Source organism: Sceloporus occidentalis, unplaced genomic scaffold, assembly GCF_023333645.1.
Source record: "Sceloporus occidentalis isolate IW3139 unplaced genomic scaffold, rSceOcc1.0.p SCAF_1, whole genome shotgun sequence".
Classification (NCBI taxonomy): Eukaryota; Metazoa; Chordata; class Lepidosauria; order Squamata; family Phrynosomatidae; genus Sceloporus; species Sceloporus occidentalis.
Window position 1 is genome coordinate 263,488,798 of NW_028316981.1, and position 26,087 is coordinate 263,514,884.

General features: G+C 41.2%; 1 protein-coding gene across 1 annotated transcript in view; it reads right to left on the reverse strand.

Moving 5' to 3' along the window:
• Positions 1 to 1,871: 1,871 nt before the first annotated feature.
• Positions 1,872 to 26,087, reverse strand: part of RGMB (repulsive guidance molecule BMP co-receptor b) — a 58,408-nt gene continuing 34,192 nt past the window's right edge. Inside the window, exon 5 of the mRNA XM_089492798.1 lies at positions 1,872 to 7,585. Within this exon, the coding sequence (XP_089348924.1) occupies positions 6,923 to 7,585 (663 nt within the window). The 3' untranslated portion in view covers positions 1,872 to 6,922. The remainder of the gene's footprint in view (positions 7,586 to 26,087) is intronic.

Below are 26,087 nucleotides of genomic sequence, written 5' to 3' on the forward strand. Positions count from 1 at the left end.
TCAAGATGCTTCCAACTCATGGCAACCTAAAGGGAGGAGGGCTATCATGGGTTTGGGGCTTGTTTGTAAGATTTGTTCAGAGGTTTGCCATAGATTTCACCTGAAGCTGAGAGCACGCAACTGGCCAAGGTCACCCAATGTGTTTTATGGCTGAGCTGGGAATTGAACCCTGGTTTCTGTCCAACACTCACACCACTGTCATGCTAGTGTAGTGATGAAGAAGATGCAGTATGTCATTAAAAAAACAAATTAGCTTGAACACTCTCAACTTCTACATACATATTACAGGATTTAAAACCATCAGAAACAGGTGAAATGATTTAAAACCAGCATGGTATATTGTTTGGAGCATTGGACTATGATGTTGGAGACCAGGATTTGAATCCCAACTCAGACATGAGGAGACATTGGTGGTGGGGGTGGGTGGGGGGTGTCTTAAAGTCATGGGCAAATAAAATGGTCTTCAATTGGTGCTGGAGAAAAAAAATCTATGTGAACTCAAAATGTTAAAAATATCTTTTTTTGGATTGCAGCTCCCAGAATCCCCTACCAACTGGTTGTATTAGCCAAATCCCAGTTCACTTTATTGAAACTGATGGGGTAGTAAGAATGGCTTTCACCAGCCAGTAGCCCTTGTTGAGAAAAGCTAGGGCCTTGTAGATCTTCTAAGAAATGGTAGGTGCTGAGCAGCTTCCGTTTCTGATACAGAGATTACATACAAAAGGAGCCCTGGTGACACAGTGGTTAAATGCCAGTACTGCAGCCAAAAGTGTGAGTTCGATTCCAGGCAGGACTCCAAGGTCCACTCAGCCTTCCATCTTTTCATAGGTTGGTAAAATGAGTACCCAGCTTGTTGGGGGCAATTGGCTTATACATTGTAACCTGCTTAGAGAGTGCTAGTTCGCTATCGCTATATGATTCCTGTAATGACAAAAATATGGGCCTCATAAATGCAGTGGACCAAGTACCCATTTCCAGGGAGACACTCCTTTAATGGTAGCTTTGTATGAATCCAGACCATCTACAAACCCTGTGCTTCTAAAGTATCATGTGAACCAAGCCTTTTTCTCTATATTGTAACTATCCCAGGATCCTGTCAGTCAAAACAAGTGTATGTTACACTCCTGTAATCTATATCATAAAGCAACAAATTGGTTCTTTGCATAGAGTAAGCATATTCTCCATTCTCTCTGGCTAATTGTCTTCTTTGGAGAAACACTCCCCCCTGTATTACAAATAATTATTAGGGAGAAAATAACTTAAAACTTATTTTGTTGAGAGCGCTTCAAACTGTGATAAAAGAAATGGCACACCAACTCTTCAACAGTTCTTTCCGACTTAATAAAGAGTTGCACTAATGTAACAAAAGTACTTATAATGCAACTGTTTTGGTTAGGTTCAGCCAAGTCTGTAGATTCTGACCTTAATTCTTGGAGCTTCTTGAGTCACATTCAGTTAAAGCTGTGGGTTCCTATACAGTGGTGGCAACAAGTAAACTGGGGGTTTTCTTTACCATCCGTTAGATCTGTTTTAGCTGGGTAATACTGCAAAGAGTATTCCATCTAGCACCTCTGCAGAGATGGTTAGAGCAGTTTTCAGCAAGCAGAATTGAAGGAAAAACATTTTTAAATGTCTAGATAAATCATTTGGCCTTAACCAACAGCCATGTATGGAAGGCAAGCTGGCTGTATACTGACATTGCCCAGAGATGCTATGTGTTCCAGTATGTCTGCTTCAAGAATTTCAGTCTTATGTTTCACAAATGTGTGCAAGAAAATGACTGTCCTTTAATCATCTTTTTTTATTTATTAATTGCAAACAAGAGTTACAGAGAAAGACTTTGAAAGGTGAAAAGTCAAACAGATTTTCACTTGGGCTCTGTAGTTATGAGATAAAAAGAAATGCTGAAAAATTGGACCCATGAAAAATAAAATGTATGCACACTGATGTGTACTTTAAAGTCATTGGTTCAGATCTTGATGTTGTTTTACAGGCAGCAAAGTTACCTTATGTTTCTTAATTATGGAGTAACAGCCATATTCAATTCACAGTTGAATAAGCAGAGTTCCACAAATGCATCTGTTGCACATATGGCTGCACATTCTTGGATAGTGCATAACTATTCATCAGACCCTACAGTCTACCATTTGAATCACTCGAATTACAGCAACAGCAAGCAGACTGGAAGATATATAATTGTTTGCATAGTGCTGGTATTCAGCAGAGGAGTATGTAGAACCACCACCATTCAATTACGCATGCCTTGATTTACATTGTTATTGATGTGTGCCTTCATTTCTGGCGTATGGCAACCCTAAGATGAACCTATCATGGGGGCTTGGGGCAAGATTTGTTCAGAAGCGGTTTGCCATTGCCTTTCCTTGAGGCAGAGAGCATATGGCTTGCCCAAAGTCACCCAGTGGGTTTTGTGGCCGAGATGGGAATCAAACTCTGGTTTCCAGAGTCGTAGTCCAACACTCAAACCACTTCGCGCCACACTGGCTCTCCAGACTTATATTACGCAAGTAGAATGTAGGATCTCAGCTATGCATTTCTTACTGTGAAAAATGTGTTTCAAGTCCTGTGAGTGTTAGTAACTTTGCTTGGGATTTCAGCAACTGCAAGGAAGAGCCTGGAAGACAGGAACATGGGTTCTTACCTGTGAGATGTTCATTTCCAGCAATGGGGGCAGAAATACCCTCTCAACATCCATTGTTGGGAATACTATTTGGAGCTACAGCTCTCACAAATGGGATTCTGGGAGTTGAAGTCCCAAAAAGCAACATCTTCCAAGCTCTGATGGAATCCAGTACATGTTTCCTCAGATGTCAACGAAGGATCTGATGCTGCTTATGATCACAGGTGCCTTCTAGTAAAAAGAAGAACTGCAGCTCAGTGCCAGAGAACCCAGCCTACATTCAGAACAGATTCAGTCTCTGGTATCTCAAGCAGGAATGAAACCCTAGCAAGCCACTGCCGGTCTGTGCCAACAGCACTGAACTGACCAATGATCTGACTCAGAAAAAAGGCAGCTGCCTACATATCAGACATGCAGGAAGCACAAGGTATCTTAGTGAAGGCAATCTGAGAACATTGAGGCCCAGCCTCCTCCTCAAGCCTGTGAATTGCATTTCTCATCTTTCAACTGGCATATACAAGCAGCCACTGGAGGTCAGTAACAGCACAATGCAAACATTCCACAGCATGGTATGTAACTTTATTCTTCTATCATAATAATTTAAAATATTTATACACTGCACGGTCACTTTTTTCCTCTTTCTCATTTTTTTACACAAACATATTCTTATTAGTATATCCATGAACCACATCTAAAGGGCTTTTCAACAACAAGAAGGAAAAAAAACTGGGCACACTGGGCTGGTTTTTTTTCTTTCCTCCTCAAAAACGTAAGAATCAGTTTGAAGCCTTCTGAAAGAGACAGCCATTTGGAGTGTCTGTGAAAACCAGTGTTCCCTCTAAGCATAAGCTCTCTCCAGAGACCACTCACCAGCTTCAAACTATCCATATGTTTGGCATTAACAAAAGCTCTCTTGGCTGTGGGGGACTTCAAGAGCAGACATGTGCAAATAACATTTTCTCATGAAATCCCACAGCAGGGCCAAGAAAATTAAAAAATAATTTAAGAAAAAGAAAGATACATTCCAGGTACTAACATTTCTGAAATATTACTTATCTCTGGACTTCATGATTTAGATATTAGCGTACATATATACTTGTGGGGCTTGGGAACACAGGAAATTAGCTAGCACGCAGCTGTTGTTTACGATGGGCTCACATTGCAGCTAACAACTCTAGACTTGTCTACCAGACTTCTTCCACAAATACCTTTCCACTTGGCACACAAAAAAGGTAAAATTCAACTACTCTAAGACCATCATGTTTCTCTCCATACAAAACCAAGGGACGAGGGTAGGCTTTTCTGCTTCAAATTCTGTATTTTCACAACTATGAATTAAAGGTAGTGGGGTTTTCAAAAAATCAAATAAAGCAAAACAGTTCAGGACTGCATAAAGTAATTTATGCAACAAGGAAATAGAACTAAATGGTAAATTCAGCACATTATCCTACTTGAGGCCTGGTGCTATTTTGACTCCACACAATGGCCAGCCATTTCACCTATACATAAGCATTTTCCACACTGACAGTTAAAAAAGGATGTGTTTTCTTCAATTCCATCAAATGAACTGTAAATATAATGCCTTTTTCTGGATTTATTTCAGTAACTCTAAAAGAGCCATCAAAGAGAAGCTGATATTACTGTGTTATATATGAAGGGGCACTTATCCCACGGTCACCAACTACTTCTCAGCATGTTCTTTGAACCACTGCATCTCACTAGCTGTCAATCTGTAGTCTGTAACCCTGCTTCAATCCTTTGGGAGAGGCGGGGAAACACAAATTATTATTATTATTATTATTATTATTATTATTATTATTATTCCAATCCCAATTAACACTTATACACAGCCCATGATGAGTTCCAAACAGGCTCTACTGCAAATTAAGGAAATCCCATCGTAAGTGTGGCACAGCACATGGGGCAGAGAGCTCAAATCCCAAGAAACACTGGTGAAGGAGACAGAGCTCTGTGACAGAACACAGGATTTGCATGAGGGCAGTGCCATTTTCAACTTTCAAATGCCCTCCCCATTTAAAAGGGATTGGAAAAGCTTTTCTCCAAGAAAATAACTGTCCTTGGGCTAGAGACCAAGAGTGGTTAACCTGTCATCTTCAGATGTTTCTGGACTTCAGTTCAAAGTATTCCCACTGGCAATGCTGTCTGGGCCCAATGGAAGCTGTAGTCTAACATCTGGAGGGCCACAAGTTGCTCAAGTCTGGGCTAATGAACTGGTAATGTGATACAGTGCAAAGCAACAGGATATATACATAACATGCTGCCTTTTTTTCTCACTAGATGTAGCAGAACACACAACTTTAAACCAGGGATGGGAAACCTAGGGTCCTCTAGATACCACTGGGCCAGAGTTTTCACCATCCCTAACCACTGATCATGATGGCAAGGACTGACTAAAACTGGATCCCAACAACTGGGCAGGCCCCCAGTTTACATACATTTTGCCTTAACTCCAGCTCCCTCCATGCACATTCTGTTTGGATTGAGGAGGATGGTGCCCAATACTGGAAAAGTCATCTTTTCTGGGCCGTGAGTCCCAGAATGTTCTAGCCAGCTTGGAGGATAGTTGTTTTGCAACAAAAATACCTGCAAGTATGAAGTTGGCATATGACCTCCCAAGTTATATAAAAGGAAAGAGAAACAATCTTGTGGCATCTGCTTTTACAAGCTGCAGCAGTCTTCATCAAAAGGGAATCATTTTGAAGCAACCCTAAGGGCCATGTACTCCAACTCCTTACTCATGCAAGAATCCACCATTAAATCACAAACACTTTATGGTTTTTAAATGACATTACAAGATTCTTTTTATGCATGTGTTGCAACAACATTGCTAAACTTGCTAAAAAATGAATTGAGTATGTGGAGCCAACTATACCAGCCTTCACTGGAGCAGGGATAGATAATATATGGCTCTCCAGGATGTTGCTGGCTGCAAAATTAGTAGGAGAGCCAACAGAAAGGGCTAATAGGAACTGCAGTCCAACAGCATCCAAAGTACCATGCTGCCTATTTTTGCTTTGCATGAGACAATGCAAGCTATCATCCCTGCTATTTATACATATGCACATCATTCAGATTAGGATACTGAGTATCTTAATTTTCTGCCTTGTGTGTGTGTGTGTGGGGGGGCAATTCAGGAGGCTCACATTCAGAATATTTTGGGGTTTCTGGCAAAAAAAACCCCAAACAACCCTGATGTTCAGGTGGCCAGAAGGTTTCTACACTGGAAATAGGGGAAAGAGAAATGAACCAGGTTAGGTCTACCACTATAATAGGGTACACATTTAATACAAACAACTTGAAGACACCCATATACCAATATATACTAAGAGACTTGAATCCAAAACATCTCAAAAGCTTTGGGCCTTGCTCACATACATTTGAAAGGGGGAAAGACACAGTTCTATATGTGTGCCTTTCATACAAATCAGTACAAGATGTGTAATTTTGTTCTTGTGCATTACAACCCAAGTACAAAATAACCACATAAAAGTAGTCCTTAGGAGAAGGAAGCAAAGATATCTGCATCAAGGGAAAAAACAAGATGCAGTTCTCACTGCTATGAACATGAGAGTTAACAAGAAAAGAACAATTCTGTTTCCATGAAACAAAGATTACTGGCACAAGGTCCAGGCAATGGTGGGGAACGTGCCATCCTCCAGGTAGCTTTGGACTACAATTCCCAACATGCCTGCCCAAGCAGCACAGTCAATGGGAATTGTAGTTCAACATGATCTGGAGGGCCAATAGTTGCCCACTGCTGATCCAAATGGAAGATCTGGCTCTTCCCAGATCTGTACAAAAACTCCAAGCCAGCCTTAACTGGCCAAAGAAATGGGAAAGGGAAGAGGAGAGGATCATCAGTATGTCACTTAAGCTAGATAATACTTAAGAGGGAGCACTGGGTATGGAATATGTACACAAAGATATAAGCTGTACATATTACCTAGGTACACATAAATATTTAATATATAAAAAATAAAGTGCTTTCTATCAGGTCCTGATGAAAGGACATTATAAAACATTTCACCAACTGCAAAGCAAAAAAACAAACAAAAAAAAAATTACAATCAAAAAGAATGTTACATCCAACATACATAGGGAAAAATTGGTAACACAATATATACAATCCACTGGGTGTCCCAGGACAGGAAAAAAAAAGCATCCCTTCATATACATGGTATATACATATATACTCTTTTCTCAATATATTATGACAATATATATTTTAAACCCTTTCTTTTCAACCACAACAGGAAAAAAGCCCTACAAAAACACAACAAGCATCAAACACACAAGTCCAAGACTAAGACACAACTCACTCCCCCAACCCACCCCTCCACTGTTAGGGAAGATGTGCCATCGTTCCTTCCTGGGGTGCAGCGCCTCGACATCCTGCAAGGCACTATGGGCAGCAGCTGTGAAATTGGCATCCCCGGTGGTAAGCAAATCGAAGACACAAGAGTAAAAGTAGATGTCCTTCAACAGCATCTTCTCATGGCATTTTGCTGTGGCACTCTCCAGCGTGTATACAGACCGGGTCTGACTTGAAGCGCCAGAAGGAAGGAGCTGTCCCATGACTGGCAGAGGAAGATGCCCACTCTCATCAATGCGTTCACTTGAGGGGCAGCCATTCACACAAAGCTGCAGGTCCTGGCTCTCTTCATAAGCCATAGCTAACTCCTGTGGCATGCGGATGGCCAGTGTTAAGTAGCGGCCTAGCTGGCGCACAAACACAGTAGTCCCAATGTACCGGGCGTGCATTTCCACATATTTGCCACTAACTCGTTCCACAATGCGCAAACTTTTGGTGTCACCATCACCACCACTTGTGGTGCCATCTACAAAAGCTGCTGGCAAATCATCAGTCACTGCCTGGTACACCTTTTGATCTGTACAATCTTGGTAAGATTTAAAGATAATGGTAATCTGTGGAGAGAGAAAAACAAGGAGGTTTGAGTTAGACCAGGACAATCTGTCTCATAGCTCTTGGAAACATATCTAAGAGTTTACATATTCCCCTAATATGGTAAACTGAGATTCCATCTGTTGCTAGAAGACTACTATAGAAAGGACCAATTTGTTACTACCTAGGATGCTACGCTAGCACTTGAAGCACAATTGTTACCCTGCAACAGTGATATGGAATTACCAGGAAAAAGAAGAACTGGAAAATGTTCCAGTGCTTATATGATTTAGCATGTTTTATTTAAATGTTATATTCAATCACACTGAACTTGTGAGGGCATTATTTTACTGGACTATTTAAATAATATAAATAAAAAGAAAATAAAGTAAAGAAAAATTTTATTTTTATCCCACTTTTTGCCAAGCAATCAAAGCGGCATACAACAGGCTAAAATATATCCATATACACATAGTATTCCCCCTTAAAACAGGATTAACAGTATAAGACTAAAACTAACATTTTAAAATCCAAACAATAACCACTGTCAGAGTTCGATAAATGGGGATGTCTTTTTCGTGGCCAAGTATTTTATTCCGGGAAGGCCTGCCAGAAGAGATTCGTCTTAATGGCTTTTTTGAAGCTCTCTAGATTGGTGATTTGACGGATCTCCATTCCATAAGTTGGGAGCGGCTGCAAAAAATGTCCTCTGGGAGGTCGCCATCAATCTGGTCTTTAAGGGCTGTAGTAGATTCCTCCCAGAGGACCTGAGTGTACGGGGCGGATTATATGGAAGCAGGTGATCCCTTAGACAGGTTGGGCCCAAGCCATGTAGGGCTTTAACAGTGATAACCAACACCTTGTACTGTGCCCAGAGAATGGCACACCCTTTCCTTATGTTTAACAAAATATATCTAGATCTGAAAGGACACTGTATTTTCAGGACACATTTCTACAGAGAGCTGATAGCTTTTATCAACAGTGTCACATTATGTGGCTGAGGCATAGCTGTATGTCTTCAGCTTTGCTCACTCTCTGCACAACTTATCAATTCCATTCCAAGTTGAAAAAATATGACATAACTTATAGAAATTTCATATCCTATTTTAGCCCATCTTAATACAACTGATTTGTAGTACAATAGCCCAGAGAACTATGGATAAACATGGGTGGGGAAGAAATTTTGCATGGAAAATAGACCACTGGAAAATTTTCTATTTTGGAAAATCTTCCATACTACATCTGTGCAATACAGCCCTCCCAAGCAATCACAGAAATGAAACAAAACCCATCCATGCACCAAATAAGTGTTGCAAAATTTCCAAGAATTACCACAGCTTTGTTTCCTCCAGTAAATAGCCACTTCACATGTGAAAACAGGGAAAGTTACAAGAAAAGGTAAGAGTACAAAATGGCAAAATACTTTACAGAGCGGAGAATGGTGTTTTACTGTATTTCAGATAATGTGAAACAAAGCAGCAGCATGTACTCAAGTGAAGATAAACATCCTATGTATGTACACTATGGGAATTCTAGCATTTCTCATGAGTTGTCTGTTGCAGCTAGAACTGTTTGGAAACAATGGTGAAATAAAGGAAAAGTCCTTCTGACGCCTCTCCAACCTATCTGCAGCAAACAGGCAAGCTACCTGCATTGCTGGATAGTTGAAGCTAATGTCTAGTTGTTTTCCTGGTGACATATAAGCTTCCTTTTGTGTGGTAAAAGCTCTAACATGAACACATACCAGGAAAAGTGGATTTAGAATATCTCTGTGTTACGTATTAACAGTTATCAATGGTTTAAAAGGTAAAGGCAGTGTTCTTGAGGCATTCAAATATGTACACTTGTAGGTATCTGGCTTTGAGCTGTTGAATAACATATATAGTAGGAAGAACATCAGTGGATGATGCAGGAGTAGGAAATGAACCTAGAATCTCAGCTGGAAATGAGTGATCTGATGCACTAAAATGCTGTCCATCTCCAACAGGGAAACGACATCAAGACTCTCCTTCCACGCCTGTGTTTTGCACCAGTAATTCTGATCCTTCCTGTATCCCTGACCACTGCTGTGCTGGCTTCTGGGAGCTGAGGTCCAAAACACCTGGAGGACAAAAGGTTGAAAACCACTGATTTCTACAACAGTTATGCAGATTGAGTGCCTCAGACCATGACTGCAGACCTGATTTAACCTGTTACTGAGAGAGGAGATAGGACAGGGACAGGTATCAAAAACAAGATGCCAAAGAAGGACGGGGAAAAGGCAAAGCTTATAACTAGTGATCTAAAATAGCTCAATGCACTTTGGCACATCTTTTCAGGAGGGGACTGGAACATTGTGCTTTATCCAACTGCCACAGTTCCAGTCCCTCAACTAGCAAAGGCCTGTTACAGACTGACAAAATAAAGCTGCTTCAGGTCTCTTTGGAGGTATGCTATTTAAATGATGCATGGGTCCTAAGAGTCCGGAGGTCGCGCCAAAGCCACACTCCATTCCTAAGCACTGGAGTGCAGCTTTGATGCAGCTTCCGGATTCTTAGGACCCATGCATCATTTAAATAGTATACCTCCAAAGAGACCCGAAGCAGCTTTATTTTGTCAGTCTGTAACAGGCCAAAGTTTCTTTTCCCTTGTAAAACAAGAACTGTAATTACATGACAATACAAGGCCTGCACATCACATGTTCACTAAAACAAATGATCCACCACTAAATTTGCTACTATGGCATTAGCAAAACTTAACCCTTCCTCCCATCTCTTAACATTAAAACAAGGCATGCAGCTCATGTTCCCTCCTTCACACTTTAGTATCCTGATTAGTAAGGAGTACATATCTTCAGCCTTCTTTCCAGAGAAAGGCCATGAGCCTCTGAAAGAAGCCAGACAAACTGTGTGTTGTTCTGTGGCATGGCCAAGCTTATCCTGGCCCTCTTGTACTACCTAGCAAACTAGCTATTGAAAGAACCAACCAGTAAAGGGAACTATTTGTGGAATACTGTAAACAGAAACATATGAAATAGCCTTATACTGATTTAAACCATTGGTCTGTCTAGCCTAGAATCATCACTGTTGCCTTGAAATGGCTCTCTGGGATATAAGGTCTATCTGGAGATCAGATTGGATTTGGGATGATCTGCATACCATGTGTGTTGCACCACTGAAGTATGGCTTCTGCCTAAACCCTACTACTAGTATACAGTACACCCATGTTATACGTGGGTGCACCTTACGCGGCTTCCAGAAGTTGCAGCACCACGTGCTGGAAAAGGCAATGGTGTGTGCATCCGTGAATAGGGCTTGAGCATCCACGTTTTTTCCCTCATGTGGGGTGTGTGTGTCCAGAATGGATCTCCCACATAAGGGAAGGGATGACTGTATATGTTTTGTTCAACAAGCAGAAGACAAGTGTTTTCCTTTGGGTTATCTGGGCTCCTTTGTGGGATTATTTCTTACTGGGCTCCTTATTCTTCTGAAGCTCTTTCAGTTAACTATTGTCTTCCAATAGTAGAACAGAATCTGTTGCACCTCCTCTCTCCCAACCCAAGTTTCTGGATTCTTCTTCTTCTTGCACTTCATAGGGTTCCTTAATTCTCACCAATTCTTTCCTGTTACCTCCTGGCACTCTTTAATCATACACTGGGTTCCAGGCAGGGCACGGCAGGAAGGATGTGTCATCTATTTCTCTCCTTGTTGCTGTTGTTCTCCTTCTTTCTTCATGTCTTTTTAATTTTCTCTCTTCTTTCCTCTTCCAAAGCCAAGAGCCCTACCACTTGCAGAAGACTAACCACCCTATCCCACAAACCCTGCCTTTCTCTCTTCTTCGTAAGCCACATGGAGCCCTTTCACACTACACATGTACGTTGTTGTTGTCTGATTTGTAGTGATCCTAAGCAACACATCACAGGTTTTTATCTGTAAGACTGAGACAGTGTAACTTACTCAAGGTCACCTTTTCACTTTCCATGGTAAGGGTTCAAATACTAGCTTCCTAGAAACATTCAAGCCACATCACACTGGCTCTCACATACAATTCCACTTTAACTGCTATGGCCACATCCTATAGAACTCTTGGATTTACAGTTTAGGGAGAAGTATTTGAAATTCTCAGCCATAGAAATCTAGTGCCTCTACAAACTCCAAACTCCAAACTCCAAGATACATAGGATACACCGATGAAAATTAAATAGGAATCATGATAAGATTGTGTGATCAGGACTATAGTGATCTAAATTATATATGTTTGAATTTCTGTATTTTTGGTTAAAAGGCACTAGTTTGGATCAGCTATGCCAGAGATAGCTATCTGCCCTTCTGCAGTACAGTGCCAGGATCACCTTGGGGGAAGTTTCTCCTTGCATATATTTGAGATAGGTTATCCTAATACAGCCCTTCCCAAGCTAGGGCCCAACAGATGTTTTGCCATGCAATTCCCATCAGCCTTAGCCAATTCCTGACCTTGTTAATGGTCAGAGAACTTGGATATTATCATGCAAGACATGTGGAGGTCTCCAGGATGTCTGCCCTAGTTACTTATGTTCCAGAAATTATGCTCCAAGAATATGGAGAAGCACTCTACAAATGCATTTAACAGGGATGTGAACTGTGTGACTCTCCAGATGTTGTGGGACTGCAAGTCTCAGCAGCTCTAGCCAGCATAGCCAATTGTGGAGAATGCTAGGAGGTTCAGTCTGATAACATCTGGAAGGCCGCACAATTCCCCACCATTAGAGATGCATGCCTTTGGCAACTGTGGCAACACATACAAGCACCAGGCATATCAGAAAATAAATAAGAAGGAAGGTATTCATACACTGTAGGAGTGTTTTTAAAAAACAAAACAACAACACAGCACTTCCTAGAAGACCCAATTCTCTTTGTTTTTCACCACCAGAATTGTGCCATCAAAAACAAGCTGTCTGTCACAAAAGCACTGAATCAGATTGTCTCTGAATTTGCAAAGCCTCTTTGAACCTTTGCAAAAGACACAACTTAGAACAGGCCCATGTGAAGAAGGGTGTTTAAACAGCTATACCACACAATGAACAGAGGATACAAGGGAGAATCAACATCATTTACTATAACTGATATGTTCCTCCCACCCCCACCATTTTTCAATTCACTCCCCTCCCACTACAACTAATACACCCCTCATTATTTTCACTCCACATGTTCCCACCGGTGCTGTCTGACTGGAATTTTCCAACAGTTTCTTAGGTTTAAATCACTTCCACTTCTAACTGGAGGCCAGCTGCAGTCAAGCAATCTGTTAAACGAATAGCCCTGAGCTAGAGTTTGGGGCTGCAGGGCTTTGAGGGGAAGTCTATTTCTGTGTTGTCTGGATTTCAGCAAGAATTCTGCTCTTTCTATGCTACCAGAGAAAGCCACAATTCCTCCTCAGTATTAATCATGTTAGCGCAGTTCAAATCCTCGGGGGACCCTGTTCTGGAGAATGTCTCACAAGTGATTTGTTGTGTTGCCAAGTCTTCCCTTGCAAACTCTCTCAAAAAGTGAGAGAGATGTAGAAACAGCTGTTTTCTACAGGACAGGAAACAGATTTTATCTAGTAGCTAACCACACGTAGACACAGCACTCATGCTACATTCACACTGATACCACTCAGCAAGGCAAAGTGACTTGACAGCCACGTGGAGAGTGGAATTCCATGCAAGTCTGCTCACATCTGAGAGATTAACTCAACAAATTACTTCTAATGAGACACAGAAACCTTCCTTCTTCTTTCTCATTTACCTGGCCACTGTCCTTTTCACTCTTTAAATGTCAGAAACCTGACACTGGCCACAATGAAAAAGAACATTTTCCCTGATAAGTGTTCTTTTTAATTTGAGAGAATAGTGTCTTTCATTCACTTGACACCCAGTTCCGCCAATGGAGAAACCTATGACCAGATACCTGTTGAGTATTTACACTGCATAACTGACCAGGTTTCTGAGACCTCCTTGTAGTAACAAAAAAGTCTGAGACACTTCTTCAGGAAACACACAAGTCCGTGGTGCTCCTGGCATGATGCTCAGGCACAGCTCAGCCCTTTCCCATCAGTCTGTCCACCTCAGTTCTCTCCACAATCTCATGGTGTTTTGCTACATTGAGTCTCACCAGGATCTCAGCCTCTGACTTTAAGCTTTAGAAGAAAGATTTAAAACAGTAGACAATGAGTCGATTCCCAGCTCACCCATGGAACCCAACTGGGTGACCTTGAGCGAGTTATAGACACTCAGTCCCAATCTTGGGGTAAACCTAAGTCGGAAACAACTTGAAGGCACACAAAAACAACATTTTCTCAGAATAGTGAACCTGTGATACTTGCCCTATTTTATATGACCTTAAGCACTAGTCATCTCTTAAGAACAGGTGACACGGAGGGTTAGAAAGCTGCATCCACTTAATTTGCTGTCCCACAGACTCCACAGGCCATACTTTTGCTATATATATTTTTTAAAACAGGAGCAAGACCCCAGTTACTTTTCTATTTTTGATATTTTGCAAATGTGCAGGGGGGAGGACTTGTGGTTAAACAGAGAATTTAAGTCCTCCAGAGGCACAATTCATCATTCCAGCTCACCCATTTGGTGACGGGGACTTCTGAATGTCTCACAAACTCCATTCATGGGATATAGTGCATAGGGCCATCTAATTTCTACTCTTACTCTTGAATGTCGTGACTTACTCTTGCTCTCCAGATGCCTCTCTAAGAATCACTTTGTCTTTCAACATGAGCATATGAGTCATGCAACTCTGCCAATTGCACCCAAATTTGCCTTTGGCTCTACCCACTACTGCCTGGGGCTGTGGATTGTCTTTCCCGGTGGGCCAATAGTGGTTCACAGGGAAAAGGTTACCCAGGCCTGATCTAAGGAAAAGGCATAAAGGTACAAAGAGAACAGCAATGTTACCTGGTCTTTTCAAGATTCTGCTCTTCTTCTTCTGCATCAAAACATGTGACAAATAAAGCCTAAAAAAGACCCCAAATACTACCCATAGAATTTTGTGCTAAAATACACTCAATACCCTGAAATATGTGCATATGTATGCATGCGTGTATGTTTTCAAGTTGCCTGTCTACATATGGCAACCCCATTTATTTTCTAAGGTTTTCTTAGGAAAGGTATGCTCAGAATTGGTTTTTCCATTTACTTCCTCTGAAATATAGCCTACACAAGATCTGGTAATCGTTGGTAGTCTCCCATCCAAGTACTAACCACAGCTGACCCTGCTTGGCTTTCAAGATCAGAAAGAAATTGGTGTCTTTAATGATGATGATGATGATGATGATGATGATGATGATGATAATAGGATTTATTTATATGCCACCCAATCACTGGGAATCCGGGCGGCTTACAACAGAGGGGATCCTAGTCTGAAAGATGCCAAATATTATATGCCTTTCTCTTGTCAAAACTTCTGTTCTACTGCTATTGTCTTTCCCAACCAGATGTCCTCCAGATGTGAATGACTACAACTCTCCTCATTCCCTTGCAGGAAGTAGTACTCTAACAAATTGGGAGACATGAGGATAGGGAAGGTTATTGTTTAGTCTCTTTCTATAATCTTCGGGTTGAAATTTCTTCTTTTTCATTTAAAATCAATGATAGAAATAAAAGTACACTTACAAGAGTACTCCCCTTTAGCAAAGCCTTGTTTGCAGTCCTAAATGTTGAAAAATTACAAAAAGAAGCATAAATAGGATAAATCTGACCTGAGCTCCCAAGGACCTCCCCTCCCCGAAACACACACAGAAATCATTAGACTAGTCATATTCTTAACTTCTCCAATAGGTCAGTTCACAAATATGCAGCCTTTTCACTGCTATGAAAGGCATGTAAGAAACAACCTGCTGTTCTCCAAATACTATTACAAGCCCCAAGATGGTCACCCCACTACTCTCTAGATGTGGTCACTCAAGTCTTGAATCCTAAGTCAACCCAGCTCCAAAGTAGTAGTAGTAGTAGTAGTAGTAGTGGTAGTAATAGTAATACAATTTATTTATATTCCGCTTTATCGCAAGGAAGCAAAGCGGAATATATACATCCTTCTCTGGAACTTCAAATTTCTACAATTCCTACAATCTCCAGCCAACATGGAATTCTTGGTACTTCAGAATCCAAAAAACCTAACTTTTCCAAGCTTTTCCTCTTACATATTAGTGTAAGGGAGCTACACTGTTCAAACACATTTCTCCATGGACAGTACAGTCCTATCAAATCTCAGAATACATATTCCCTGAAGAGAATCCCTTGATTCTCCCTTGAAGAGAGTACCAAGATTGTTGGGGGCAAATTAGCTAACAGTTGTAAACCGCTTAGACACTGCTTAGGTGGTATGAAGCAGTATATAAATGAAGCTTGTTTGTTTGTTTGTTTGTTTCTTGCTACATTCTGTTGTCAATTACTGTCCCTTAAAACCTTTCCTGAAAGAAAATCTATTCAGTACACCACCTTTATTCTCTCTCTCTCTCTCTCTCACACACACACACACACCTTTGAGTATGTCCATTGAAATGCTTTTCTGAAATCTCTGAACCTTCAAACACCATCTACATTTGTTATTTTGTTTCCCTGACCTGATCCATAAACTGCAATAACTTACTCTGGCATATTTGCTCCATACCACACCATTTATTATTAATAGGTAATGTTCCATTTAAAATATCAATGCCTTTGTTAAACATTTCACCTCCCCACCCTTTTGCCAACTCTCCTCCCAAACTACTTTGGCTCTGCTCATTCATTTTTAATCTTTCAATTCCACTCCATCCCTCCCACCTCGCCAGTCAGGTATTCTTGCTATAAATCCCAGCTCCCCAGAGACATCCTGCAATTTATTATTTTTTAAATTCTACTTTCAATGCATACATTTCAAATTTAGATTTACTAAGGCAGGCCTTTCCGGGATAGATAACCCCGGCCTCAGGAACCCTCTTCTCATGAGAGTCCCCAAGGTCCTCCCTGGAAATGCTACCGTAGTTTACTGTTTTATTTGTCTTGTTTTGTTTTGTTCTGTTTTTGTCTTGTAATAATGTGTATGTGTTAATGTTTAATTTGTTGGTTTTAATTATAATTGATTTAATAATTTTTTTAAGGGGGGGGAGGGAATTTTGATGTACAATATTGTATTTTATTGCTGTTAGCCGCCCCGATTGACCTCAAGGGGCAGGATATAAAAACTTTGCAGGAGATCACCAAGGTTTTTCCACTCTCCATAAGTTTACAAGAAAAAATGAAACGCCAATAAAATAAAATAAACAATGCATTAGCATTTCTTATCTGTAGAATAGGAATACCAGTTGTTGCTTTTGACTTGGCCTAGTCTTTTCAGCTTTGTTGTTGTTGTGCACCCCCACATCATTTTTGATTTATGGTAACCTAGAGCAATCCTATCATGGCCTTTTCTTGGCAGGGTTGTTCTTCCTCTGAGGCTGAGTGTGTGACTTGACCAAGGTCATCCAATGTGTTTCTATGGCTAAGCATGGATCTGAAGCCTGGCAATGTGCTGAGAAGCATACTTGAAATATGACACCATCCTTTGAGGCATCCATTTTGTGTATGACTCTGATTGGAGACCTTGGAATTATGGTGAGAACAAGTAAATCCTACTAGGCTGGAGTCTGCCCACCCTACTCACTCCCTCGCAATTTCCTCAGTACATATGAGCAAAATCCATGTATCTCCACAGAGACACTCTAAAAATGCTCATGATCAGACCCTACCATTGGCTTACCAAAAAAAAGAAGCAAAAACATCAAAGCAACACCTTCCTGAAATATATACAAGAAAAAAACGGAAGTACACACAATCACTTAAGCATTTAAACACAAAATTGAGAGAAAAATTAAAATATAGTAATGGCAAATGTAATTGAAACAAACAATTGAGATTATAATCACCACATTGTGGAGACATAAGGGGCAATTTTGGTTCCCCGAATCCCCAAAGATGCTCCTTTTGAAGTATGAGGTGGCTTTCTCTCAAGGAAAATGATGAGGAGCACAAAACAAGATAAAAATTCCTTCCACTGACCTTGAAAGGGTGGGAAGCCATTTCATAGAATCATAGAGTTGGAAGAGACCGCAAGGGCCATCCAGTCCAACCGCCTGCCATGCAGGAAATCCAAATCAAAGCATCCCTGACAGATAGCCATCCAGCCTCTGCTTAAAGGCCTCCAAAGAAGGAGACTCCACTACACTCCGAGGGAGTGTGTTCCACTGTCGAACAGCCCTTACTGTCAGGAAGTTCCTCCTAATGTTGAGGTGGAATCTCTTTTCCTGGAGCTTGCATCCATTGCTCTTGGTCCTGTTCTCTGGAGCAGCAGAAAACAAGCTTGCTCCCTCCTCAATATGACATCCCTTCAAATATTTAAACAGGGCTATTGTATCACCTCTTAACCTTCTCTTCTCCAGGCTAAACATCCCCAGCATTTGGGGGCAAAAAATGCAAAAAAAGGACAAAAATGGGGATCGGCTGCAACATGATGTGGCCCTCTGGGGTAACATGGTAGGCAAATGCACTCCCCCAATCCCTGGCAGTTTTCTCCTACATACACAAAGGATAACAACACAATCTTAGAATGTGAAGGTCCTGCAAGGGCCATCCCCTTGTTGTAGATCTGAAAAAGTCTAATGGCTTATTCTAAAGTGTATAGCATCTTAACAGTTAAATTTAACCAACATTCTCCACAGACTTGGGAATTTCAACTTCACTGTATGCCACCACATATCAGTTTCTTGGTTTCTTGGTAGAGATGCAAATAACATTTGAAAATATTGGGAAAATGGCCAAAAATGTGGTTGAGTTTCAGGAAACTGATGAAGAGAACAATGGACTGGCAAGAATCTTTACAGATTGAGATTTATCTGTTTTTGTTTTTTAAAAAACAGCATTATTTTAAAAAATAGTTATTGCACAGAAAGCAGTGCAGAAAACAACAAAAATGTTTGCTGTGCAGAAAATACCGTGTTTTAAGAAAAAAACACAACGCACAAACACATTTTGCACAAAATAAATCCCAAAATGCAAATAATTTTGGAAAACTGCTCAGTTTTCAAATACTTCCTTGCACTACAAAGAAAATTGTTAAAATTACTTGTTACTTTTTTCAAGAAAGAAATTAGTGAATTATACCCCTGATTCTTGAACTGCCAAATCTTCTATACCTTCAGTGCAGGCAAGCTGAAATGGAAACTTAAAAGCTCTAAAATGTTCCTGCCTAAAAAATCCACCTCTAACATCAGAACAGATCAGCGAATGCCAGCTAGAAAAGCAAGGCAAGAATTCAGACATCAAAACAAAAGAAGACTCAAAACATGACATGGCAGTGAGGGAAACGCAGAGTACCAAGAGAACAAATTTAATGTGTAGAATGAACAAACCTATTCAGTCTCCTACCTGGTTTACTGCTGGCAGTATGTCAAGGACACTTAGGGCCCGTACAGACAGGCCAAAATAAAGCTGCTTTGGATTACTTTGGAGGTATGCTGTTTAAATGATGCACGTGTCCTATGAGTCTGAAAGCCACACAAAAGCTACTCTCTAGTCCTTAGGACTGGAGCGTGGCTTTGGCGTGGCTTCCGGACTCTTAGGATGCATGTATCATTTAAACAGGATACCTCCAAAGCAGGGGTAAGCAACCTTTTTGAGCCGGGGGCCGGGTTGCTGTCCCTCAGACAACTGGGGGGCCGAAGCCAAAAAATTAAAAATTTAAAAATTTTTAAAAAATTAAATATATAAATAAACCAGGACAAATGTAGGACAAAATTTTCAAATGGAAGACACTTTTTTTAAAAAAAATGGAGGACACGCGAAAAAAACTGCTGGTTTTTTAAATTTTTTTTAATATAAATGCATGTTTCTGAGGCTTCTATAGACAATTGCCCCCCAAAGGCCCCGGCAGCAATCGGCGGCAGGACTGGGCTGGGGCCGGTCCCAAGGCCTTGCCGGGCCGCATCCGGCCCGCGGGCCGCAGGTTGCCTACCCCTGCTCCAAAGTGACCTGAAGCAGCTTTATTTTGGCCTGTCTGTACAGGGCCTTGGTTCTCTGAAAAAGTGCTGGTGATATACTTTTTGTAAAGATATCTCTGTCCAGTTCTGAATTAGGAGTAAACAGCATCCTTAAAACTCACATTAGGCAATCCTTGATGACAGTTTTGTTACCTTGATCCAATAACAGTATTAGTCCACCTATCCCCATTTATCCATTCTAGTAACCTATAGCAAACTGATGACCTGAAAGCTACCACCCAATTTGCAAAAGCCTGTCTTGACTGATCACCTGGAGGAAATTTGTACTTGCCATAGATAATGAATCAGGTGGCCATTTACAATTCTTTATTGGTACATGGTTCAGAGCAAAAGAAAAAAAAGAAAAGCATTACCTGTGGTATAGTAAAGTATGTTTACTGATGGACATTTTAATACCCATTAAGGATAGATGATCATCAATATGGACTTCCTGTGGAGGGCAAAACTTCCCCTCATTCTCACACTGAATCAGAATTGGTTTAGCATATTTGACTCATATTGATTGAACAATGAAATGTCAACTTTACATGCTTCATAAATCTTTCTAATATTCACAACAGCAAGGAATATCTAAACAAAAAAAAAAATAGGAATGGGCATAGATTTAATGGCATACTTGACTTATTTTTGTATGTTATACTCAAAACAAATGCAAACCCTTCTTTGGAAATCCTTTCTTTTGAGAAACCTGTAATGCTATGTCAGTTCCAGAGCATGTTGTTTCCTTATGCAGTCCTAATTGTTTTGAAAAAAGGAACAATATGAAGGGGATTAAAAACTGTTAAATTAATTTTCCCATGCCAAAATACCATATATGCTACATTAATGTGCATGTCCCTAATGGGGAAAAAAGGAATCACCACTATTTTAGGAATCTTACCATTGTTTGGAATTATAAAAATTGGGGGGGGGGGGGGGGATACAGAGACATGCAGTGGTAAGAAAATTTCTGCCACCAATCAGTATTACAAGTAGAGAACCAGAATGGTAACTTTCTTCCTGATCTGTTTAACATGCAATGGAAGGGTGTGATTTTACAAAAGGGATCCTTCTGCTTTCTGAGCACTTAATAGAGACTACCCACTAGCATTTCCCAAGTTCCATTCCATCACCCAATTACTAAAAACAAATGTAAAAAATGGCACCTTCAGACAAAAAAAAATGTAGCTAGGCTTTTTAAAATGATTTGGTAAACAGCAGTGGCATCATGGCATCAGGCAACAATCAGGTAAACAGCAGCGGTGTTGCGGGTGACACCTTCATGAGAGGAATCAGGGCAGCAGGGAGGAAGGTGAGGGCAGAGGACATATGCATACCCCTGCCTAGTGATCCCACTGATAAACAGTAAGAGGACATAGCCAATTCTGTCTCAAATTCACAGAATGAAAGAAAGCACTCTTATACTTTGTTTGGGACTTTGATCAATGCAAATATTGAGTTATGCATTCATTGCACCACAAGTACAAAATTCAATCAATCAATAACATTGTTTATTTCTGCCTCTGGATTCTGGGACATAGATGCAGCATCCTGAAAATCTCAACTTTCATTAAATAGTGCATGTTTCTAGAAAATATCATTTCCTGCTTAGATGAAAATGCTCTTCTGTCTCCCCCCTTATTATCATTATTTAATAACAAGTCATTAAATCTGGAAGCAAAGGTAACCACAATCCAAATGCAATCTGGCAGAAAACGATGCTCGTAAGCATATTTAAGAATTACCATATTTTAAGAAAGAGGACAAGAATTGTCTCCTGTCTCCACCAAGACTTTGTGCCAATTCTTCCCATGTTTGTAAGGATATGTTTGTTCGGGAAAGAGGGACTGTCAAGAAAACATGGTGAGCTCCTCCAAGATTGGTTTTTCATATCTGAGCTTTCTTATGGCTAAGCTCCTCTGAATAATCTTGCCAAGAAAACCCTAACATATGGTCAGTTGCCTTAAGCTAGAGTTCACATAAAGGCACAAAACAACCTATATACCAATGACATTTCAGGACTACCGAAGAACCAGTGTGAAGGCAGGCAGGGCTTCCTGACGCTGCACCAATTCTATTTCATTCTTAGTCTGACACTGAATTGAACATTAAAACATGAATGACATAGCCAGGAATGTATATTTATACACAAGTCCTACTTAACTACCTGTATAAGAAGGATAGGGTATTGTAAATTAAAAAAGAGATAAATATACTGGAGTTATTTAGAAATATTAAATATATAGGGAAACAATGTAGATGGAAGTAATAAACACACAAGAAGAATGTTGTACGTAGGAAGTATACCTATTTATTCATTTTTTGAAAATTGATATATCTTAAATAGTTAACTATTATGAAGATATGAATGGTTTGTTATGTTTGTAACTGTTTGTTGTTATATATAGTAAATTTAATAAAAAACAAACATGAATGACAATAGAATCCATAATTGCTGAAACATCTTTTCAAAGTCATTTTAGTATTGAGGAACACAAAAGGGATTTTTCCATAGACATCATGTCACTGCAGCAAGTTCTCTTCTGTAACTGTAACTGACATGCAGGTACAATGCAGTCCATGAACAGGTCTGTCAGGCTGGTGTATCTGTTTATCTTTTCAAAGCACGGTCGTCATTAAGACTGCTGAACCAGCAGGTTGAGTCAACAGAAGGAAGACTCTTCGTTATTTTTAGTTCTTTCATTTTCTGACATTGAACTTTTGGAAAGAGATTTCTGTACCAACTGCATTTCAGAGGGCAGAAGCTACAGTTAACAACAATTAACTGGATTTAAAGAATGTCAGGTACGTCAAAGGACAAGGCAAAATAAGGGGAAACTGAATTTAATAAAACTGGAGATAAGCAAGTCAAAGTAGGAGGGAAATGTGATCATGAACAAGATCCCATGAACTCTGAATAAGAGTAAAGAGTAGGAAAACTGGTAATCCAAATTATAAAGAAACCAGACATTTCCACTGAAACACATTTCCAAATCAAGGAAGTAAAATCAATATAAAGAGAACAAAGGAAAATGTCATCCCTAAAGCAAAATCTGCTTGATTATTCAACTTTTATTTAAAGAAAATGATAGCATTTCCCTTTTACTTTTCAGAGGTTCCAGGAGAGATATAACCAGCATCAGTCATCATTTTAGTCATTCAGAGCCTTGCTGGTAAGGAACCCAGAGATAGATGAGTGACAGAAAATGGCTTTGAGGAAGTCTGAATTTCCATTCTTATCAGTCAAACTTCATTGGCTCTAAGCCCCTCACTGCCCCTAAGCCCCTCAGACCTTGCTGATCTAAGTCTTTTGGAGTATGACAAAACAATGAGGCTACCCAACCTGCATTTATTACAGAGCTATTACTGGGCTGGACAACATGTAGCCCAAAATCAATTTCTGTGCCTCCTGCAAGGCCCCTTGCAGTATTGAACTTGCCACTGTAACCCATTCTGTAGAAAGTGCCAGTTTCTCCTTTCCTGTCTAGGGTTGCCATAACCCTCCTGGCGGCGGGACATTCCCGGTTTTTCACCACTAGGGGGCGTCCCTGCACGGTTTCCTCCTTGACTCAGGTTTGTCCTGGGTTTTGCCAATCTGGTGACTTTCACACCAAAATGGGTACTTTTCAGAGCCTTTGGTGTGATTTTGGTGGTTGGTTTTAATGGTAATTTTGAGAGTTGAAATAAGTTCCAATTATTTTTATTCAATTAGGGCTACATTTTATTGCCATATTAACATTACCGGGACTTTTCAGGGATTTTGACTGAATATTTGGTGAGATATGGGGGGGATTTGGTGAGTTTTGGGCCAAACGTTTGGGGAATTATCTTCGAGGCTTGTTGGCAACAGGAGGTTGCCAGACTCAGGAAGAGGAGCTCCTCCTCTGTTTGGTCCCAGCAAGGCAGCAGAGGGGAGAGGGCCATTTCCTTTGGCATCGAGGCGAGGATGATGATGAGGAAGAGGAAGAGGAGGAGGAGGAGGAGGTGCGTGGCCATTTTCAATATTTATTTTGCCCCTGTGTATTTTTTCTAACTTTGACTGCCAGGGCTCAATGCTCTGGAATTCTGGTGTCTGTGAGGCATTTGGCCTTCTCTGTCAGAGAGCTCTGGTGCCACAATAAACTACAATTCCCAGGATTCCATAGCACTGAGCCCTGGCAGTCAAAGCAGTGTGTTTTGGACACAGATATCCTCCTTTTGTGAGTTAATGAGTGAATGCAGTCCCTAGCCTTTCTATCTCTCTCACACACTGCAGGGATAACAACCCACTTTGAGACTCAATGCTAGGGAATCCTGGGAATGCTAGTGTTTGGGAGATGTTGAGACTATTCTGTCAGAGATGGCTCTGAGACCACAATAGACTACAATTCCCAGGATTCCCCAACACTGAGCCATCTCAAACTGGACCATTTCCTCAGTGTGGATGCAACACCTGGTGAGGAATTCTGGGCACTGCAGTTCAACTACGTTTGGAGGGTTATGTGTAGGGTTGCCATTCATCAGGACCTCCAAACCGGGACAAATGTAGGGCAAAATTTTCAAATGTAGGACACATTTTTTTGTGCCCTACATTTGAATAGGAGCCTCCGAGGCTTTCCCTCTGGGCCTGGGCCCCGCCCTCGGTGGGGGCGGAGCCCAGGCAGGGAGGGACTCCTCCCCTTCAGGGAGGCTTTCCCTCTGGGCCTGGGCACCGCCCTCAGAGGGGGCGGAGCCCAGGCAGGGAGAGACTCCTCCCCTTCAGGGAGGCTTTCCCTCTGGGCCTGGGCACCGCCCTCAGCGGGGGCGGAGCCCAAGCGGGGAGGGACTCCTCCTCTTCAGGGAGGCTTTCCCTCTGGGCCTGGGCACTGCCCTCGGCGGGGCGGAGCCCAAGCGAGGAGGGACTCCTCCCCTTCAGGGAGGCTTTTCCTGCAGGCCTTGGCCCAAGCTGCGAGGGAAAGCCTCCCTTAGCTTGCCATATCTCGCCCAGGGGTGGGGGCAATCCCGGGGGCGGGGCCAAACTGGGGCGGGACCGTGCGGACCCGCCCCAAACCGGGAAAGTCCCACCCCCAGGCGGGATATGGCAAGCCTAGTTATGTGACTCCCTGTCAGAGATAGCTCTGGGGCCACAGTGTACTACAATTCCCAGCATTCCCCAGCACTAACCCAGGACAGTTAAGTCACTCTCGAACTGGATTCTTTCCTCAGTATGGATGCAGCTTTGGTGAGGAACTCTGGGCATTTCATTCCAGCTACGTTTTATTTCTGCAGTGTATTTTGGACCAGAGACAAGGTGACCAGGCATCCTCCTCCTTTTCCAGGACATGTCCTCTTCTGTCAAATTTCAAAATGTCCTCCATTTGGATCATGCCTAAGAAACATGCATTTATATTAACATTTTTAAAAAACCATCATTTTTTTCGTGTGTCCTCCATTCATTAAAACTGTGTCCTACATTTGAAAATGTTGTCCTATATTTGTCCCAGTTTGGCGGTCCTGGCTTATGGCAACCCTATTCCTGTCACTTCCTTTAGTAACAGAAGACGAAAAGACACTGCCTGCAATTGCAAAGTTTCTGTGGCACAGGAAGATGCTGATGCCCTCCTGCCAATACACCCACTGCATCAGCTGAAAAAATAAGCATCATTTATAAAAACTCAGTAGCTCAATTCCTATGCATACCCATGGGATTGCCACTACTATGAGACACAAACTTGTAATTGGAGCACAAATCAAGATGTTAATCAGGAGAATAATTTACATAAGGAATATAATTTTGCTTTTCAAATTACAGAGGAAGTTTGCTTAAACGTACAGTCAGTAAGTTGAATATGCTTAGTTACAGTTTCTAATGTGCCGGGGAGACTTCCGCAGCTAATTAAACTCATAATAGCTTTTCCCTCAAACCAGATTTATCTAATCTTCACTCCAACAAGTCACTCACAACCAGGAACAGATGCTATACAGCAACCTTCCTCTGCTTCATGACTCCAGGATGACTCAGATGTTTCAAAGACCATTACTGAAGTTCACTCTGGACAGACTTCTGCTTGAGGATTTCTGCAGCATTCTTAAAACTTCACCATAACCTTATGTTTTTCTGCTTTTCTCAGTCACCAGCTATGAAGCTCCCTACATAGTTCTTCTCACCTCTGAATTCCACTTCCTTAAGACAATTGTTCTTTCAAATGATTATTAAATGTCAGCCACCAATAAACCTATGTCTAACTAATCCTTTAAAACAACAACAACATTCTGACACCTCTGATCAACCACATTCTTATCACCTGTCATGGTCCTCCCCTATTGGTCTTTGAGGAAAGAACCAGTGGTACTTCATGGAACTTTTAATTATGAATAAAATGTGTTGATCTCTTCATGGATCCAGATTATAACAAAAACAACCCACCCACCCCCAAATATTGTTGCACAGAGAAAGCTGCCAGGAGGGGTGGAAGTAAAGGGTTTTCTGCTCCTTAAATGAAATTCCTGGGAGCTCTAATTCCATGAGCATGCTTTTTGTGCTTGGTTGGTAGCTCTCAG